Source organism: Cottoperca gobio, unplaced genomic scaffold (assembly GCF_900634415.1).
Source record: "Cottoperca gobio unplaced genomic scaffold, fCotGob3.1 fCotGob3_375arrow_ctg1, whole genome shotgun sequence".
Classification (NCBI taxonomy): domain Eukaryota; kingdom Metazoa; phylum Chordata; class Actinopteri; order Perciformes; family Bovichtidae; genus Cottoperca; species Cottoperca gobio.
Genome location: NW_021166969.1, coordinates 32,779 through 51,442, shown reverse-complemented (window position 1 = coordinate 51,442; position 18,664 = coordinate 32,779). Strand labels below are relative to the sequence as shown.

At 43.1% G+C, this 18,664-nt stretch overlaps 2 protein-coding genes across 2 annotated transcripts in view; both read right to left on the bottom strand.

Annotated features, from left to right (window-relative positions):
- Window positions 1–1,197: 1,197 nt before the first annotated feature.
- Window positions 1,198–5,412, bottom strand: LOC115005827 (ankyrin repeat domain-containing protein 46). The gene is made up of 4 exons (XM_029427792.1): window positions 5,280–5,412; window positions 3,972–4,314; window positions 2,706–2,864; window positions 1,198–2,203 (listed from the first exon to the last, which is right to left on the bottom strand). Exons 2-4 carry the CDS (start codon window positions 4,280–4,282, stop codon window positions 1,987–1,989), a joined length of 687 nt encoding a protein of 228 aa, XP_029283652.1. The 5' UTR covers window positions 4,283–4,314; window positions 5,280–5,412; the 3' UTR covers window positions 1,198–1,986.
- A 714-nt stretch (window positions 5,413–6,126) lies between these two features.
- The window catches only part of LOC115005821 (collagen alpha-6(IV) chain-like), a 25,384-nt gene continuing 12,846 nt past the window's right edge, over window positions 6,127–18,664 (bottom strand). Inside the window, exons 5-29 of the mRNA XM_029427785.1 lie at window positions 18,502–18,546; window positions 17,585–17,656; window positions 17,153–17,260; window positions 16,839–17,057; window positions 16,230–16,388; window positions 15,801–15,809; window positions 14,252–14,422; window positions 13,920–14,063; window positions 13,690–13,812; window positions 13,316–13,497; window positions 13,181–13,244; window positions 13,024–13,098; window positions 12,792–12,899; window positions 12,578–12,685; window positions 12,197–12,268; window positions 11,739–11,858; window positions 11,535–11,651; window positions 11,232–11,393; window positions 11,038–11,136; window positions 10,735–10,887; window positions 10,063–10,179; window positions 9,771–9,962; window positions 9,120–9,291; window positions 8,912–9,026; window positions 6,127–8,761 (exon numbers count right to left, since the gene is read on the bottom strand). Of these exons, the coding sequence (XP_029283645.1) occupies window positions 8,501–8,761; window positions 8,912–9,026; window positions 9,120–9,291; window positions 9,771–9,962; window positions 10,063–10,179; window positions 10,735–10,887; window positions 11,038–11,136; window positions 11,232–11,393; window positions 11,535–11,651; window positions 11,739–11,858; window positions 12,197–12,268; window positions 12,578–12,685; window positions 12,792–12,899; window positions 13,024–13,098; window positions 13,181–13,244; window positions 13,316–13,497; window positions 13,690–13,812; window positions 13,920–14,063; window positions 14,252–14,422; window positions 15,801–15,809; window positions 16,230–16,388; window positions 16,839–17,057; window positions 17,153–17,260; window positions 17,585–17,656; window positions 18,502–18,546 (3,167 nt within the window). The 3' untranslated portion in view covers window positions 6,127–8,500. The remainder of the gene's footprint in view (window positions 8,762–8,911; window positions 9,027–9,119; window positions 9,292–9,770; window positions 9,963–10,062; window positions 10,180–10,734; window positions 10,888–11,037; window positions 11,137–11,231; window positions 11,394–11,534; window positions 11,652–11,738; window positions 11,859–12,196; window positions 12,269–12,577; window positions 12,686–12,791; window positions 12,900–13,023; window positions 13,099–13,180; window positions 13,245–13,315; window positions 13,498–13,689; window positions 13,813–13,919; window positions 14,064–14,251; window positions 14,423–15,800; window positions 15,810–16,229; window positions 16,389–16,838; window positions 17,058–17,152; window positions 17,261–17,584; window positions 17,657–18,501; window positions 18,547–18,664) is intronic.

The window sequence follows — 18,664 nt, the reverse complement described above, 5'->3', positions numbered from 1 at the left end:
TGTGACTCCTGTCAAACAAGTTTGGGTAACCATGACAGTTTGTTGACACAGAGAATCCTATCACACAGATGTCATTTTAAACAAACATAATAGGTTAAACTAAAAGTGCATGCAAAAAAATCATGCAGAAAGTCTACTTAATAAATGTGTGTCTTGCGACAAGATAAACATCTAGCTAGCTCACCATGTCTAAACTATATACTCAGAAATACAGAGAGGAGCAGGAATTAAACCCTCAATTCAAAGGCTGGGGATTTCTGGCTGGATTTTACGCCAAACTTTGTGATGGCAAAATTGGCCAAATTAAAAAAGAAGAATCAAAAGAAGAAAGTTAATTTGTAGTTCTAAACATATTTTAGAATATGTTTCTTCCACCTCTGCGGGCCGGCCCGCGCAGGCCGCTCTCTGTGGGCCCGCGCAGGCCGCACTCTGCGGGCCAAAGTCAACAGAGTGCGACTGTTATTTATCAAATGTCTTCTGTATTAATTTCCCTGCATACTGTATGTTTAGTTAAAATCCTGATTCCTTGCTTTCTTTCCACCTTTAACCCTTTTTGTTTGCCTTTTCACAAAGCCAAAGCCTGGCCAACGATAAATGCGGCTTAATGTCAACAGAGTGCGACTGTTATTTATCAAATGTCTTCTGTTGGCACTCTGTTGAGTCAATGCAGAATGTGAGTAACACGTTACAGGGTAAAATACCCTTATTATTGGACAGGCCTTCCTTTGGCTGCAGCAGTTACAACAGCAGCCTGAAGAAAACATTCTTGGTCATAATTTCAATGAATTTCAAAAGGTTAACATGTCCCGGGTCGTATGACAAATCAAAGACAATTCAGTCAGTTGATCTCCGACGCGAATAAACGTCCGAAAAAAGACGCTCTCAGTAACACCAGACCCGGCCTGAGAATCATCACGTTTTAAAGTATTTCCTTCAGTATCAAAGTAAACCAGTGATAGTTGTCTGTACATCCGTACACCACCAACAGGAACTGCTAATAGATAATTCGGCATACTTTTAATGGTGTAAATTTCCCACATTCTTACAAAAAAATGGGAATATTATACTTTCTGTTTCCATTCCCAAAGCATTATAGGAACTGTAGTTCCAAAACTTAGAGGATGATTACTTCCCAAATAAAACTAAGATAAAGAATATTAATAGGAGGTAAAGAAATCAGAAATCTGACACTATGGGTCGTCTCGTTGGTTAGAATCAGACATACACAGGATTTTATTCTTTGTCCACGTTAAATTCAGATTTACTTCAAATGTGTTATTGTGCACAGAAAATCAACAGGGTTTACAAGGACATTAAGATGAAATGAATATACGATGAAACGTTATTAATCTGCTGCCATAAGCCTACAGGTTATGAGCATTGTGCCTATATATGATTCTTACAACAACACGGTAGATTTCAATGCTTTGGGCGGGGAAGTCTCACTGAGCCGTTGTGAAAAGGCAAACAAAAAGGATTAAATGTGGAAAGAAAGCAAGGAATCAGGATTTTAACTAAACATACAGTATGCAGGGAAATTAATACAGAAGACATTTGATAAATAACAGTTGAAAAGATCACACAAATAAGAAAAAAATACAAAACAATGGCAATATACAGCTTGTAACAGAGCACACAGTACGAAGGAAAGTTACACAGGAAACAAAACAAGCGCTTCATCTTTTCACACTATTTCAGAAGCAGCTTTAACTGATCTGGTTTTAAAGGGGATTTATTACACGATATTCAAACAAGACCAACACATGCTCTTAGTATGAGACACTTCCTGTTAACCACCTCTTACAATACCTTTCTTCGTTGAGCCAGTGAGTTTACATTTTTTGGATCACTGCTTTTTAGAAACGCTAACAATACAATATGATGCTTCACTGCTGAGAGAACCAACAAGCATCCGGTGTGAACACGGCTGAAGGTATTTCATTACCTCCCTCTCCCATGCTTTTCACTACACCTCCCCCCCCCCCCTCAATGCACCAGGTCCAGCTGGCTGGTGGAGAAAGGCAGGACTCCACTGACGTAGTACGCGATGCCAAGGGAGAGCAGGGCGATGACCACCAGCAGCAGCAGGACCCTCCAGAAGCCCAGATCCTCCACAAACTCCTGCCAGGTGGTCCTGAAGCTGGACAGGACCCCCTCGCTGCTCTGCAGGTTTGGGTTGAGTAAAGAGTGGCTCTCCATCGCACTGTGAGGGACGGAGGAGCTCACTGTTACAGGATACAGCAGAAACTTCCCTCTGCTGTGACTCTTCACAGAGAACCAGCTGCAGGGTAAAGTGAACTCCTGTCGCTGCTTCTCTGAGAAGAGGAATTACATTTGTATTTCTATTCAATTGTATTCTTTTTATTTCCTTATTTAATATTCACATTTCAAACTTTCACCACGTCGACATTCTTCTGTCTCATGTGGCTGCATGAAGAAACTAAACATCTGCACAGATTCATTTACCTCCCCGTTAGTTTCTATAACTTGTAGGAATAATAACTCACCACACACCACACACACACTCACCACACACACACTCGTCACACACACACTCACCACACACACACTCGTCACACACACACACTCACCACACACACACACCACACACACACTCACCACACACACACTCGTCACACACACACTCACCACACACACACACCACACACACGCTCACCACACACACTCGCCACACACACACTCACCTCTCACTATCGGCCATTTGCATCGTCTCCAATTTGGAGTTGGGTCCTCTGTTGAATCCCTTCACCTCCTGCTCCTCCAGTCCTTCCAGCAGACGAATGGCGTCCTTGTTGACGCCGCGTCTCTTCGCCAGCACCAGAGGGGTCGAGCCATTGTGGTTACTATAATAATAATAATAATAATAATAATAATAATAATAATAATAATAATAATAATAATACATTTTACTTGGAGGCGCCTTTCAAGACACCCAAGGACACCGTACAAAATACAAGAGATAACTATCATGAAGAACAACCGACAGACACAATACGTTAGATCGAAGAGTCACAGGAACTGTGTGGAGGAAACCACTTTCTCATCTCAGCGGCCACACACAACCCTAACCACAACCACGAATGAATGAACGAATGTGCATGACAGGAAGTGGCTGCACAACAGCCTGGTGCAGAGTACGAGTGTTTGGAAACGTCAAGGCATGACAAAGAAAGTAAAGACACGCAGAGTGTTATTCAAGCCATCTGTGCTTTCCTGTGTGTCTGTTTATGGTAACGGTGCGCACTACACACGCAATCGACCCTTTTGGGCACAGCTGCAATATATTCTATGACTCATTAAACTACAACTTCTTCTGTTTTCTTTGCTTTTCAAAGAACCATTTGAGGATCCGCCGTCAGTTTTGATCTTCAGAATAGTATTCAGGTTGTGATGGTTATTCGTATCCCTGTACACATGATCATAACAGTATCCAGGTCTCTGACGTTTCTTGACTCCTGAACATCTCAGCGACTGCGTAACCTCAGGATAAGGGCGTATCCAGGGTTCTGAAACTAGGTCAAGGTGTTTACATGAGCAAAAAGCAGAATACTCATGTGCATGTTAACTCACTCAGTGTGGTGTTTCTTCTTAGCTTGGAATGCTTCTATAGCAGGATTCCAGTAGTCCCGTATAATAACGTATCCAGCAGCCGTTCTGATTGGCTTTCTGAAGAACCAGTTTGTGCGTCAACAATAACCTGATAGATGGAGAAGTGAGTCAGTCTGTCGGAAGACGACCACTGAAATTGCAAATTCATTTACATCCATTCATCGCATGGACCGCACAAACCAAACTATAAACTGTGTAGCACCGCATTAAACTATGCACAAGAGTTTCAGGTGGAGCTTAACCAAAGATCCAAATACAGCTTTTCCCCGACTCAACTGGGAAAAAGTTCCAAGTGTAAAATTGAAGAGGTTAGAGATGCAGTTTAGCATTACATTTCTTACCAGATATCGATCTTCAGCCCGTTGGAGACCAGGAACTGGATGGTGTCCACATGACCACACAGATGCAGCGCTGTATTTCCTTGATAGTCAGTCGCCAGCAGATCTGCCCCGAACTTGTGCAGGAGGCGGCATATGTCCACGTTCCCCCGGGCGGCGGCTAGGTGCAGGCCGGTGCGTCCCCGGTTGTCACGGATGTTGGGGTCGCATCCCGTCTCCAGGAGCCTCTTGGCGAAAGGCAGGTCTCCATCAATGCAGGCCTGCAGGAGAGGCACGTTGGTCTGCGACGAGTCGTTGATGAAGACATATGACATGTCCGAGTGGGTATCAGAAAATTCCAGCGTACCTGCATTGAGGACCAAAAACAGGACATATGTTTCAGTGTCAGAAATAATCCCAATGCTGGTGATTATTAGCCCTTCTCAAATGTAAGCATGTATTTTATTTAGTGTAACCTGCTACAATTTCCACCAGTTACCCACAATGCATTTGATATCAGTCACAATTTGTGCTGTAAACCTCAAATTTGTATAATGTCAGTTTTTAAAGACACAGTAATGACAGTGTTATGATAATATTGGTAAAGTGTTATACTTAATTTGTTATATTGGTTATTACATTATATTTTGTATTAATAGAGACCAACACAACGTAGTAATGTTGTCTTTAAATGCTCGTGTATGGTTTCTATGTGTACTTCTATTCGTGTTTTAGTTTGAAGAGGTATACCTTATCATTCTTTTATTTATTTGTTCTATTCATCGGTACTTATTTGTGCCCTTGTGCGGCTACAGGGATTATTTCTCTGTACATTAGTTACCTTTTCTCCTGAGCATACGAGTATATGTCATTATTCACATCAAACATTACGTATAAACGTATAAACCTCGCAAGCAACGCCATAAAATGTCCTTTAAATTACAAAACCATCTCAATAAACCACTTTTAGCCAATGTGGTTGTAGCTAACGTTATATATTGTAAGTGTGTAATAGTCAGCTAACTGTAGCATCAACTAGCTTGCAGTGATGACGATGGCAGCAACATTTAATCACTATAACACAATAATATCTATAAGATATCTGACTCTTTCCACGCAGAAACTTCATATAATATACTAAAAATAAAACGTTAGCAGGTGATAAGAATGATGGCTAACGTAAGGAAGCTAGCGGAGCTAATGCTAGCTTGCAAGCTAACGGTTTACGCACAGCTGAGACCGATTAATATGTAATTTAACAATTGTAGAAACATGCACATGAACTAAACAAGTACGTTAGACTCTTTGTTGACTGTCAGTTGAAAGACTCACCTGTTAATAAGTTCCCAATAAGCAGAAAAAAATACACTTCGCTCTTCTTTGAGCTAACGTTACTAGCAGTGTTGTTGTGATGCTAGGCTTCTTCTGTTTGAAGCCGTTTGTCGCCCCCTGCTGTCCCGGAGGTGTCATTACAGCAGTTCTGAAAACACCCAGTAGTTAAAAAATAAAACTATTAAAGAGTTTTGTTTCCTTATCCAAATCAAGACAGGAGTGCAGGAGTTAACGTACATGTTTATTCCACTGTTTGCTTCACGTTTTACTATCACTTTTAAACATGTTAAGTATTTTGAATATGTTTATTATTTTGTATATTTATCTCATTCTGCTATATTTCACTGATATCTTTGTTTATTTAACTTTTTATATGTTTTTCTATATTTATATTGTGCACTACCTGGGATTTTGGAACATTTCACGATATATACTTAACAATTAAAAATCTTAAATCTTAAAATTCATATGTATTTTATTATAAAAATAAATAAATGACTTAGTATATCGCAATTATTATTGAGAAAATTCATACTTTGACTCACTATCCCATAAATGTGATTGAAGAGTCGACATTATAATGTATAGTATCTTCTAATTATAATTATAAAACTACTTTTGTTGTTATTTTCCTGAAGATAATAGGATTAAAAATAGGTATCGAGGTTATGTGATGATATTTCATGCCACTCTTTACTAAATAAATCTTATGTCGCATGACTTTCTGCAAATATGTACACATCTGTTTTAAATATCTTAGTATAGTATATTATATTATCCATCTTTTTACGTAATTATGTTTTTCAACACGTTCCATGTAATGGGACTGCAAATCAGGATCAAGCTACACGGTGTAAATGTTTTTAATTTGGTATAATTTGATTTTGCCAAGCACACATCCATCTCATTATCTTTACATTGATTTAAGCACAACAAAACACATGTAATATTCTCTTACATTAAGACAACACCTGCTGCACCCGTGGAAATACTGAAATACCTCATTGCTTTATGAATAATCATTCTGCATTAAATATTCTCAGTTAGTTTGGAGACTTTATTTCAAAGTGTGTGAGCACAGAAATACACATTACAGTAACAGACAGGTTATTACCACTTTATTGTTATGGATCCTCTTTGAGGAAAACTGCATTTCTTTTCTGTCTCCAGGCACTTACAGTTCGCTCTTGTTTTTGTTTTTTAAATGGGGTAAAGACCAAACAGACAGTAAAAACGGTTGTTGCGTCTGTTAAATCATCAGTGGCGAATATATTTTCCATATAAAAACATAATCCTAAAGGCATTTGTTTTTTATTCATAATATTTAATGTACACATCTTCCCATTCCCTCCCATCTCAGTAAATAAAACCAGGGGATAGTATCATGATTTAAGTAAAATAATTACAATTTAGATTACAAAACCACAAAGGCTGACAAAAAAAAAGAGAAAAATAAAAAAAGAAGAAGTAAAATGTGACATAGTAATAAAATCAGGGCTACCAGCAGAGAGACAGAGCTATGTGCTAGACACAGTGGTCATAGTGGTTACAAGTCACCCAGTAGCTTTCAATGTCCAAGGATAATGTTACCAGAGGAGACCTTTAATTACATCGCACACCAAAGCCAATGTAAAAAAGAGTCAATTCTGTCATAAACATGGCTGCAAAATCTACATTTATCGACAGAAAACAAGCAATTTCATCCTCTTTCTTATCCAAGGACAGAGCAAAGACACATCGACTGGAAAAAAAACAAAAAAAAAACAAAGACCTAATAACTTTATAGACTTTTGTTCCAACATACTTTGGTGGGAAATACAGTAAGCACTATGTACAGCAATAATAAACAATCTATCAGAGTGTTTGGTTTCCTGTTGCACATTTAGTGTGAGTGAAGGGTGATGTAAAAAAAAACACTAGTTTGGTCACAACGTAAAGATGAAAGCATATGAAGGTGGATTTGACTTGTTGTTCTGACCCATGTGAGTTCACATCAGTGCAATATATATGAATGGGGTCATTCATTACTACAGTCAGCTGCTGCGGAGGTTCTGTTTGAGCATTTTAGAGAAAAAGAGCTACTTATTCCTTTATTATTGCATGCAGTTTAATATTTTAAAAGTTGCCTTTCAAGTCAACTGTCAGGGTATTGTAGCACCATAGAGTCATAGTATGAAATGTACAGAAATCATAGGTGTAGGAAACAGGAAGAATGTCAAATTAAAGGACTGTGCTGGTTATTTCGCACGTATTTGCACAATAACAGCAAATTATGAATAGATTATAATGTCGCTGAGCATTTTCCAAAGCTCCTGAAGTTTGTCCGAATGCTCTTTACTCACTCGCTTCACGAGCAGCTTTGCTTTTAAAATCCATCATAAAAATCCATCATTTTGACCAACTATTATTTCCAGGGTCAAGAAGTCATATTTTACACGTTTAGATTTCCTAACTTCCAGGTCTCCACTGGTTTAAAATAGTTTCTGTATGACAACCGACTTGTAGAGAATTGTAACTTGCTTGAAATATTAAAAAACGTTAAAATTAACCTTGTCTAGTTCTGAAAACGCTTACGTGGAAGCTGCAATATCGGAGATTTGATTAAATCACTGCAGTCAAAGCAGAAAATACCAAAGAAGCAAAATGTAATGGCGTAAAATGAGTGTTTGAACCAGAATCAGGGGATTCTACTTCAGTTACATCAGTTCACAAAAGTTAAGACCAACTTTGACTCGACTGAACTGACTTATCTGAAGCAGACGTCCGGCCCTGATGTGTACGCGGTGCAGTGCTTTCCAAAGGGGTGGCGCTCTCCGAGGTAGCCGAGAATGATTCTCACCAGAAGCGTGAACGAGAAAAACAGACACAAAATAAAACACGAAGAACATAAACAATAGCACCATTGTCAGTGATAATCTAGAGAAGAGCCATCACATTGGAGCCCTTCTCTTTGCATTTCCTCCCTCCAACGCTTCTTTTTTTCATTTTTAATAAGCCATTCGTTCCTAAAAGGGATCAAACACTCTGAAAACTGAGCAGATGTTGTTCGACTCGCTTCTGAAACCACCAGAGAAGCAGGAGAGAAGCTTCTTTTCAGTCAGTCATGTGTTCTTTTATAGATTTCTTTATAAATCATCTCATCCGCCATCATCAACGCCTCTTTTTCTTTCTTTCTTTGAGGTGTTTATATATCACCTCCATCGCTCCCGCTCCTCCTCCTACTACAAGAGCTTGCTGCAGACTTGGCAGCGGCTGACTCTGGAGCGCTCCTGGCCTCCTTTCAGGGTCTCCTGTGCTGGCGAATAGACAAACTCCTGGCTGGGCTGTACGGTGGTGAGCCAGAAGCTGTACTTGTTGGCGAAGTAGTGGCAGGAGCCCTTGGCCCCGTTGCACTCGATGAACGGCGTTGCGCGGAAATCCTCCAGGCAGGAGCCGGGAGACACCAGGGACTGACCGCCGCCCGCAGAGCCGGCTGCTGTGTGCTGCACAGGAGAAGACGAAAGGTAAGTATTTACTTCAGACCGATGCTGCTGCTGCAGGAAAACTAAATGCATCACTTCCTGTTTGCTGAACTTTATTTAACTTTGTCAAATAGAGGGAATTTTGGAGAACATGGTTGTTTATAGTCTTACCATGAGGAAGGAGTATCCTATCCAGAGACTCCTCCAGCCGGGGGGACAGGTGGGGATGGTCATGTCCTGACTGTGGACCGCGACAGCCACAGACGGAGCCTCACACACAGAACACCTGGATTGTTCACACAGGAGAGCTTCATTTAATACACGCACATGTATGATACTTTTATTTAAAATACAAGCAGTGCTAAGTGGGTGCCAGTACCTGCTGATGTAAGGTTGTATCTGCTCCTCGGCCACGGGCATCATGGGTATGGGCGCAGTGGTGGAGAGCCAGTAGGATTTGTCGTTGCGGCTGGCGTAGTAGCAGACCTCGTTGGGGGAGCAGTAGAGGAAGGGGATGGTGCTGAACCTGGGGAGGCACGACCCGGGCTGACCTGGACACACAAGGACAGAGAGAGGGACGACACTTATTGATCGTGAACTCCAATCAGTTTAAATCAATATGTCATTCAAATCCAAACAATAACAAAAGCCTTTGGTGGCGTCTTGAAGTAGTGTGGGATCATGGGAGTTGGTGTCTTCACATCATGGGTAAAAGTAAGGGCAAGAAAATATAAGTAAAACATTTCTTATCTGATACAACATGGAACAAAAATCATATTTATTTATATTAAACATCTTTAAGTCACTCATTTCACATCCTCACATTTCAGCTACGAAGGATAAAAAGTTCTTACTCTTGAGCTAAAAGACAAAAAGACAGAGCAGCGTCACTATTCCAGTATTTAGTATACTCATACGTATATTAGACATGTGTAGGATATCTCCTCCAGCTTCCACTGTGGGAAGTGTTGGCAGACAGGATGTAACAGCAGCTTTGTTTTAGCTTGATCACGATTAAAGGTTTCCATACCGAGGTCCTGGTTGTGTGCCTTCTCCTGTCCCTCCACAAACAGCATACTGTATCCGTCCCACAGCTTGGCCATGCCCTGAGGACACATGGGAACCTGGGCGTTCTGGCTGTGCTTCACCAGAGTGTAGCCGATGCTGTAACTGCGGCCGACGCCGCCCGGAGAGCCAGGGCGGCCGGTTGTACCAGGAGTACCTGAAGAAACAAGAAGAAATTAGGGCAGATGTTGGAATTGCTGTTAGTGGGGACGGTTTAATTCTTTGTAATGGTGATATACAGCATTTCAATGTCTGACCTTGTTCTCCAGTGGGGCCAGGGAAACCAGGGGGTCCGGCGTCACCGATAGGTCCGGGAAAACCAGTAGATCCAGTCCTGCCAAGTTTACCCACAGGACCGGGACGACCCTTAGAACCTGCAGCGGGAGAGCGTTTGACACAAGCGTGACCAAAAGTCCAGAGAGACGTTTTCATATTTATTATATTTGTGTCTCTGTGCACTGTAAAGCACGTTAACTGTACTTTACTTTGTTACAACCTTTATAAACATATTATATCTACTCATATAGGGGAACGTATAATTTATGTTTTCGGAAAACATTTGGTTGTTCATCACACTGTTAAGATCAATGCCACATTATATGTCTGTTAAATATGAAACTACAGTCACCAGCTAGTTAGCTTAGCTTAGCATAAAGACTGGAAACAGGGGGGAACAGCTAGCTAGTGTCCAAAGACAACAGAATCCGCTCACCAGCACCTCTGAAACTCAATAATACCACCTCTCATTTTCTTGTAGTCGTCGCAGATTCTTTAGAGAGCTAGGCTAGCCTTTTATACTTGCTTTCAGCCTTTATGCTAAGCTAAGCTAAGTCTTTTGGCCCTAGCTTCACACACAGACATATAACCACCAAACAATATATAAAACACATTGTTTCCATGTGATTTAGATCGACTGTTTCACTACTGACCTGAACGTCCGGGCGTTCCAGGCTGACCGCCTTCTCCGTGCCCACCGGAGCCTCCGCCTGTACCGGGATAACCCATTTCTCCGTAGGGTCGCTCAAAGTTTTGCGGTATCATACGAGGTGCGATTCCAGGGATCCCCTTACGACCCTGACGCCCTGGAGAGGAAGGGATGGAGAAAGAGAAGGAGGGAAGTGTGTGTGAAAATAAAGTGAATACAGGGTGAAAGTGAAGGAGGAGTAAACTGCTTTCATTTCCTGCACCATCACAATCCACTTCTACCTGTGGAAAGATTTAAAACCTCCTACCTCGTAATCCTTTGGATCCTTTGTTTCCATAGTAACCGGAGTCACCGGGGTAACCCTTGAGACCAGGACCTCCGCTGTAACCCGTCTCACCTCGTCCTCCTGAAAAGCAAACAATACCATGTTTGACTTTATCTTTAAACACAGAGAAATACTTTTGTTTTATTTCTTAAAATATCTTTCTTTATCTACTTCACCTTTGAAGCCGGGGCTGCCGGGGAGTCCGGGGCCTCCGGGGATGTTTGATTCTCCTTTCCTGCCGGGGGAGCCAGGGAAGCCCGGGAGCCCAGGGTCGCCTCTGTCTCCCTGGGCTGTGCCTGGACCAGGCGGCCCGGGAGGACCTGGAGGACCTTGAACACCTGGAGGACAGAGGAGGGGAGAGGTTTAGGAAGAGAGGAAATAAAGGGAAAGGAAAGAACAGGACCGGATAGAAACGGAGAGGGAAGAAAGTAAAAGGAAGGATATCAGGTCAAGGGAAGTGACTGAGAAAATGTATTTACCATACTCTCCATCCAGTCCAGGGAGGCCGGGGTCTCCCAAAGGTCCGGGATAATCAGACCCCACAGTCGGACCAGGGGGTCCGGGCAGACCAGGGAACCCTGGGTGCCCAGGACCACCTGACACACACACACGAAATAGTCATGATTATATTATTTAATTTATACTCAATCAGCATTTTTTAATTCCCCTATAGTCTATCGCACCTGAATCTCCTCTCTCTCCCTTCGGCCCGTTGTAGCCTGGACCTCCTGGGTAGGAGACGCCTCGCTCTCCCTTGAACCCTGGAATACCAGCGGCACCTGGGCGACCTCCTGCATTCCCACCTGGATACAAACACAACAAAACGTTCAACAGCAGTTCATGTCCAAAATCTGCAAACTGCAGCAGTCTTGTGTAAGTAATTATGTCTCTTGTATATATTCATCTTCTTGTGGACTGTGCAGACAAAGCGTGCTGCCCCATAGTTTCATATATACGGGGTCAGATAGGTTTGAGCAGGTAAATGTTCTACATCTTTGTCGCTATAGAAAAAACTTGGCCAGCATCGTGACCATTGTATGTCCATCAGTTTGAAATGGAAACTCTATTCAGACTCCTTCACTGTTTCAAACAGACTGCCTACAGCGTTAGAGGAACAGCTGTGGTGTCATGAGGTCCTTGCCTGGAGTTCCAGGGAGACCTTTCGGTCCACCAAGTCCATTAAGTCCATCCAAACCAGGGGATCCGGGCAAACCTGCAGAAACAGAACAAAGTGAAGGTGAGTTAACACAGGTGCAGTATGCCGTGCCTCCCTTTGTGTGCGGAGAACGAATGTTTGGATCACACGAGGTGGAAACAATCCTACACAGCCACCACTGGAATACAATTCTACTAATAGTATAATACTAATAATATGTATCTACAACTGTGCAGGAGTAAAAAGGACTTAAAAAGATAAAAATAGAAATGCTGCGTTGGCATGTTCATTTAGAATTTGAATGTAAATGAATGAAGCTTCAAACTATTCGGTGCAGCCCTATAAGAAAGAACATATTTCTCTCACCATTGGCGCCAGGACCTCCAGGACCTGCAGGCAGACCAGGAGACCCATCTCCTCCTCTTCTTCCTGGGTAGCCGGACTGGCCCTTCGGCCCGGGGAATCCAGGGGAGCCTGCAGAAGGGACGAGGCAAATATGTTACTATCTGACTGTGGCTTCCTCTCAATGTGACTCCCTTTTGATGGTGTCTGCTTGTCATAGAAGCGGTCTCTCTCTCACCCATTATTCCAGGCCGTCCTCCTTCACCAGGACCTCCCTTTGTTCCAGGGAAACCTGGACTTCCTGGGAAGCCGTTATCACCGGGGGCACCGTCAATGGTACGGCCACCTGAAGACAAACAATAAATGGGTTTTTAGCAATCTTTTGTTAAAAGCAGTTGAAAGGAGCTACTGTTGGTCATTACAGAGGAAGTACATTTACATTTAGATAAGGTAAACATGGTGAGTCTTACCTGGGAAGCCTGGCTCTCCGGGCTGACCTTTAGATCCTGCACCTCCAGGATAACCAAAGCTTTCTCCGGGTCCACCTGAGGAACAAAACATGGAGTTATGTATTCATAAATACACGTGATGGATGGTTTGTGGTGTGCATGGCCTGATATTTCTCACCTTTGCCACCGGGTCGACCAAACTCTCCAGGGTTGCCGGGGAAACCAGGTCCACCATCATCACCCTGAAAGAAGCCGTCAGTGAGTCTCACTGGCTGAACTTGCAGCATGTTTGTCGGTGTGTGTGTTTTCTTACCCTTGGTCCAGACATGCCGGGGAATCCCATGATTCCAGGTTCTCCCTTCGGTGCGGGGTAGCCAGGACCTCCTGGTTGCCCGGGATACCCAGGTTGTCCCGGCTGTCCTTTACTCTGCTCAGCGTAACCAGGAAGTCCAGGCAGACCTTGACGACCAGGCAGACCTGACAGACCCTTGTCCCCTGAAACCAGACACAGAGTCGGGGTTACAGGTGCAACATGGAGGACAAATCCCCATCAGCTCATCCCCTCCTCTCCCAGATATATGGTTTAGGGAATATCATAGATCCGAGACGTTAATTACAGAAATGCAGGACTGAGAGACATGGCAAATCAGATGTCAATAGTGAAAGATAAACAGGAAGTAGGGCTACCTCTAGGTCCGGGGAAGCCAGGAAGGCCGCTGCCTCCGTTATATCCGGGTTCTCCTCTCTCCACAAACTCTGATCGATAAGGAGGAGCGGGCAAGCCGGGGAGCCCGGGGTATCCTCTCTCACCTGCAGAAGTAGAAACACATGAATGTTAGCGTGACTGACGGTTGCTCTTCTTTGCTGGTATTGGCCTGTTGTGACAATGCCTGTGATTGCAGCCCAGCACAGTCTACCTTTCAGTCCGAAGTATCCGGGACCGCCGGGGAGTCCTTCTCTTCCAGGCCCTCCAGGCTGTCCTTTCCCTCCAGGAAACCCTGGGGATCCAGGACGACCTGGTAGTCCAGGGAAACCCACCAGTCCTAGGAAACCTGGCTCACCTGTGGAAATACACAGAATCAAAATGTTGTTGTCAGTGTAAGGTAGGGCTGTCAACAAGTATTCTAAATTAGAATATATCTTCGAATTGTAAAAATAAGAATATGATCAAATGTATTTTTGTACAGCCCTTCTGTAAAGAGATGTTAGTAAGGAAGATCCACTGTGATGATCAGCAGCTCCAGCCTACCCTTCCTTCCTGGGATCCCCGGGATTCCATCTCTAGTTCCAGGTCCTGGAGGTCCGGGGGGTCCCCTGGGTCCGGGTGATCCAGAGCCGCCGGGCAGTCCCGGGGTTCCCTTCATCCCAGCAGGCCCTGGGAACCCCGGGTCTCCTCTTTCTCCCTTCCGACCAGGGAAACCTGATGGTGCACGGATGGTGACGGGACAAATAATGGATGGCGAGACAGGCAAAAGAAACGGGGAGAAGTTTAGTCAGACACTGGTCGTAATCTACTTTATAAATGGAAAATAGGCAAGAAACTCATCTATCTATAAATATATATTCAGACACAAGTGAACGAAAAAACTCTAAAAACTTACCTTTTTTTAACACTAAATGAACTTACCTTCAACACAATAGCTAAGTTAATAATAAATAAAGCACTTTTTACCTGTTATTTCTATTCTGAATACACACACACAACAATGTAAACACACATCTTTGCTTTGGTTAGGCTGCAATTGCACTTAGATTGTTATTGAACCAATACAACCACGCTGTGGCTAATTTCAGATACATATGCAGGGATTTGAAATTGCTGGATCAAATCTGTAATTATACTGAAATGTTATATTTAAATATATCAAGTGCAATTCCAGACTGAATTAGCGAGGTTCAGCCGCCTAAAGTTTGTCCTACAGGACAGCATACTATGACTACGGTTTACATTCTTAAAAAGAGAACCTGTTTTCAACACATCCGTGCAGCGACAGTGAAACATCTTCACACACACCAGGGACAAAGCAGAGATGAGTTGAAATGAAAAGTCCTCTTTTAAGAGTGTAGAAAATGCCTCTACAGTGTTAAATAGCAATTGAGCCCAAAACTTTATCACACAAGTAAACACATCTAGTAGAGATTACGCTTCAAGATGTACTTGAACTACGAGGGTTAGTGCCGGCTGCAAGAATACCATCAAACATCAGCAGGCACATTTCTTCAGAACTTTCTGTTTCTGAATCTGTCACAGCGAAAACGTCCATGTTAAGCCAATGATCTGACCATTAGTGGAGTTTTAAATGATGCTTTTTGTTTAATCAACTTTCCTTCAGTCGGGTGTGATACAATCATTTCCATAAAGTGTCATTTCAGCACAGAAATATACATTTCGCTGGAGAAGCACCTTATTATAGTCTGCTGCGTTTACGTTCACTTTATTTGCTGTAGAGGACGAAGCAACATTACTGGATCTCTAACAGATGAGGACTACGACTGTAACTCTGCAGGCTTCCAGGTAATAATGTGGTTCACTTGATTCCAGAAAAACTAAATACAACAGATTTGACTTTTCGTTTCCTTCATTTGTTTTGAGAAGAATACTATCACACCCCACTGACGGGAAACATGAATCACACGATGGACATCTTTCTGCTGTACAGATGAGAAAAGGAGAGCCGGTAGAACGCTGTGAGGAAGGTTGCAGTTTAAGCGTTTGGTCTAAAGCATGAATAGCAAGAAGAGGGAGGGATGGAAGCAAAGGATGGATGAAGGGGGGAGGGGGTGGGGGAGTGTCTCACCTTGACAGCCTATAGCGAATGACCCAACACCAAGAAAAGGATGGAGGGATGAGAGGATGGATGGAGATAATGGTGGTGGTGTGTAGGAAGGAGGGAAGAAAGGAGGAAACACAGGACACAGAGAAGTACAAAACAGGAGAAGAAGACATTCTTTTGGGTGATGCAGAGTTTAAATAAACAACAGGAACAAAACAGGCAACTGTGGTGTCTGATTGTGAAAGTGAAAAAAGAGAGGAATGAACCAACACTGGTAAAAGTGAAGGGATGAGGAGTGAAAGACATCAGCCAAGATCACAACTAAATATATCTTTTCTTCTTTTACTATAAATTACAAACTCTTTTTAGACAAACACGTTCGAGTCTAAATTCCTGCAGTATTAAACAGAAGTCTGGTGAAACATGGAGGTTTGCTGAATCTTTGTCCCTCACCTGGTGATCCGCTCAGTCCACTGGCGCCAGGACCCCCAGGCCGACCGGGAATGCCATAAGTAGGTTCGCTTGGTAGTCCGGGGAGGCCGGGGAAACCAGGAAGACCGTCGACTCCGCGCTCTCCCTTCAGTCCAGGAACGCCGTAACGTCCGTCACCACCTGACGGAGAAGACAGTTACAGATATTATACAATATAGCACTAATACGGACACGGTTACTTGCACTGAGTTTCCAATTTATTAGGTACACCGAGCTAAAAATAATCTAATCATGAAGGTTATAATCGTATTTGATTCAACTGGCATCTCGGAGGATGTGACTTATGGTGTGTAATTGAATTAGCCTCATTGATATAAATGGGGTGGACGCAATAATAGAAACACCTGATTTAAAGGGACAGTTCACCCCAAAATCTATTTATGTATGTGCTTTTTATCCATCTAGATTGTTTTGGTGCGAGTTGTCGTTCTGGTTCCATTATATTGTAGAGAAGGCCGACATCTACGGACGACAACTCACACCAACACATTCTAGATTGATAAACAGCACTACAGGTAAGAGGTGTGAACTGTCCCTTTAAGAATGTAACAATGCGAGTCTCAGACCCACCAGGTGATCCAGGTCCTCCGGGCGTCCCGGGCTGGCCCTTGTCTCCAGGGATGCCTGGTAAACCGTCCTGTCCTGGGCCACCAGGTGTGGCTCCCAGTACCTCTCCAGGCTGGCCCTTGGCTCCAGAACGCCCTGGAACACCATCCTTCCCCTGGCCTCCGTCAAAACTCTGTCCTGGAGAACCTGGAAGTCCAGAATCCCCTCTGGGTCCAGGGAAACCTGCATGGAGGAGTGGAGATTGAGAAGAGTCCACATATAAGGAAGTCAGAATCACTTTATTTGACAAGCCAACTCAGAACACTACGCAGGTTTACCTTGTGGTCCAGGTTGTCCTCCATAACCGGGGTCTCCGCTCTCTCCTTTGGATCCGTCAAACCCTGGACGTCCAGGGTCTCCTGGGAAACCTGGCCGACCTTTAGAACCTGGCAGGTGCAGACAGGTAGGACTTCAAATATGAGTATCATCCATTCTGTTATAATGGCATTATTACGACACTTTATGGGAGTTATTAAGTAAGATTAATGTCTCTTTACTCTAGTTACTGAACATACAAGTGAATCTAGTTTATAAAAGCTTTTATATTTGTTTCTCCTCTGGTGCACAGGAAGTTATTTTGTTTCTGCTTTGTTTATAACAAATAGAAGAAGAACTGTGTAGTTAGCATGAAGAGTGATAGCCTGAAACAAAGAGACGAGACGAGACATCCATTAGTGCATCACAAGAAAAGGCTCTCTGTTAAACCGTACCTGGTCGTCCAGGTACTCCGTGCTCACCGGGGTTTCCTTCCTCACCAGGTATAACGCAAGGTAGCACTTGGCCTGGTAGCAGTCACATAAAGGTTAGCAAACACTTTAAACACTGAGACAGACATATACAGTGGACACAATCCTACCAGACGTGTCCCGGATAACCTTTACAACAGACAGTGTAACGCTACCAAACAGCATTAAAGTGCACATGTTTAGCAGTAATGAGAAAACTATAAACAATATTTCTTTAACTCGTTAATAAATTCTTATGAATGTCTTTTGCAAACGTTGATTGTCTGTCGCCTCCATTCATGCCAAGTGTAACATCATTTAGGTTAATCTGAGTTGAATTATGGGAATTATTGTTATTATTATTATTATGTGTGTTGTAGGTTGAATGTCGTTAGTAGCAAAATTCATCACAATGAAGGGAAGTTCCAAAAATTAGAGGATGACAATTAGAAAATTAATCTTTGTGTTTGGGAATCAGTCTTTATATATATACCCCCCCCCCCCCCCACAAACCCCTCACTGGTTATTAAAAGCACTTAGCAGCGGCAAGGCTTGAAAACATGCGGCAGGTTTCAGCAGCTTTGATTGGAGGAAGAGGAAAATAACTGCGGCATAAATGTCATGTTTCTTAAAAGTGGTGAATCTCAGCATATATGTGGATAAAACCTGAAACGACTGACCAACGCAGCGTAGAACCAATCTTTCTTTAATAAGTTGGCCCAAAACTCTGAGTCGCTGTGTGTTTATTTACATCTAATGATGTCATTTCCTGTTGGGCAGCATGAGAACACAAGAGAGGTTTTATAAATCCACCAGTAAACGGGCTGCCTCAAACTAAAAAGCTAAAGGTTCTGTCCTGCGCTCGTTACTCTGGCTGCTGGAGGAAAAAGTTAGTTACCCACCCGTTCCCTCTCCGTCGTCATTAACCCCTTCACAGCTGTTTTCACCTGGACAGATACACATGCACAAGGGAGGTCAGAGAGATGAGAGAGGGGTGGAGAGAGAAGGGGAGAGAGAGAGAGAGAGAGAGAGAGAGAGAGCGATAGGGGGGAGGAGAGAGAGAGA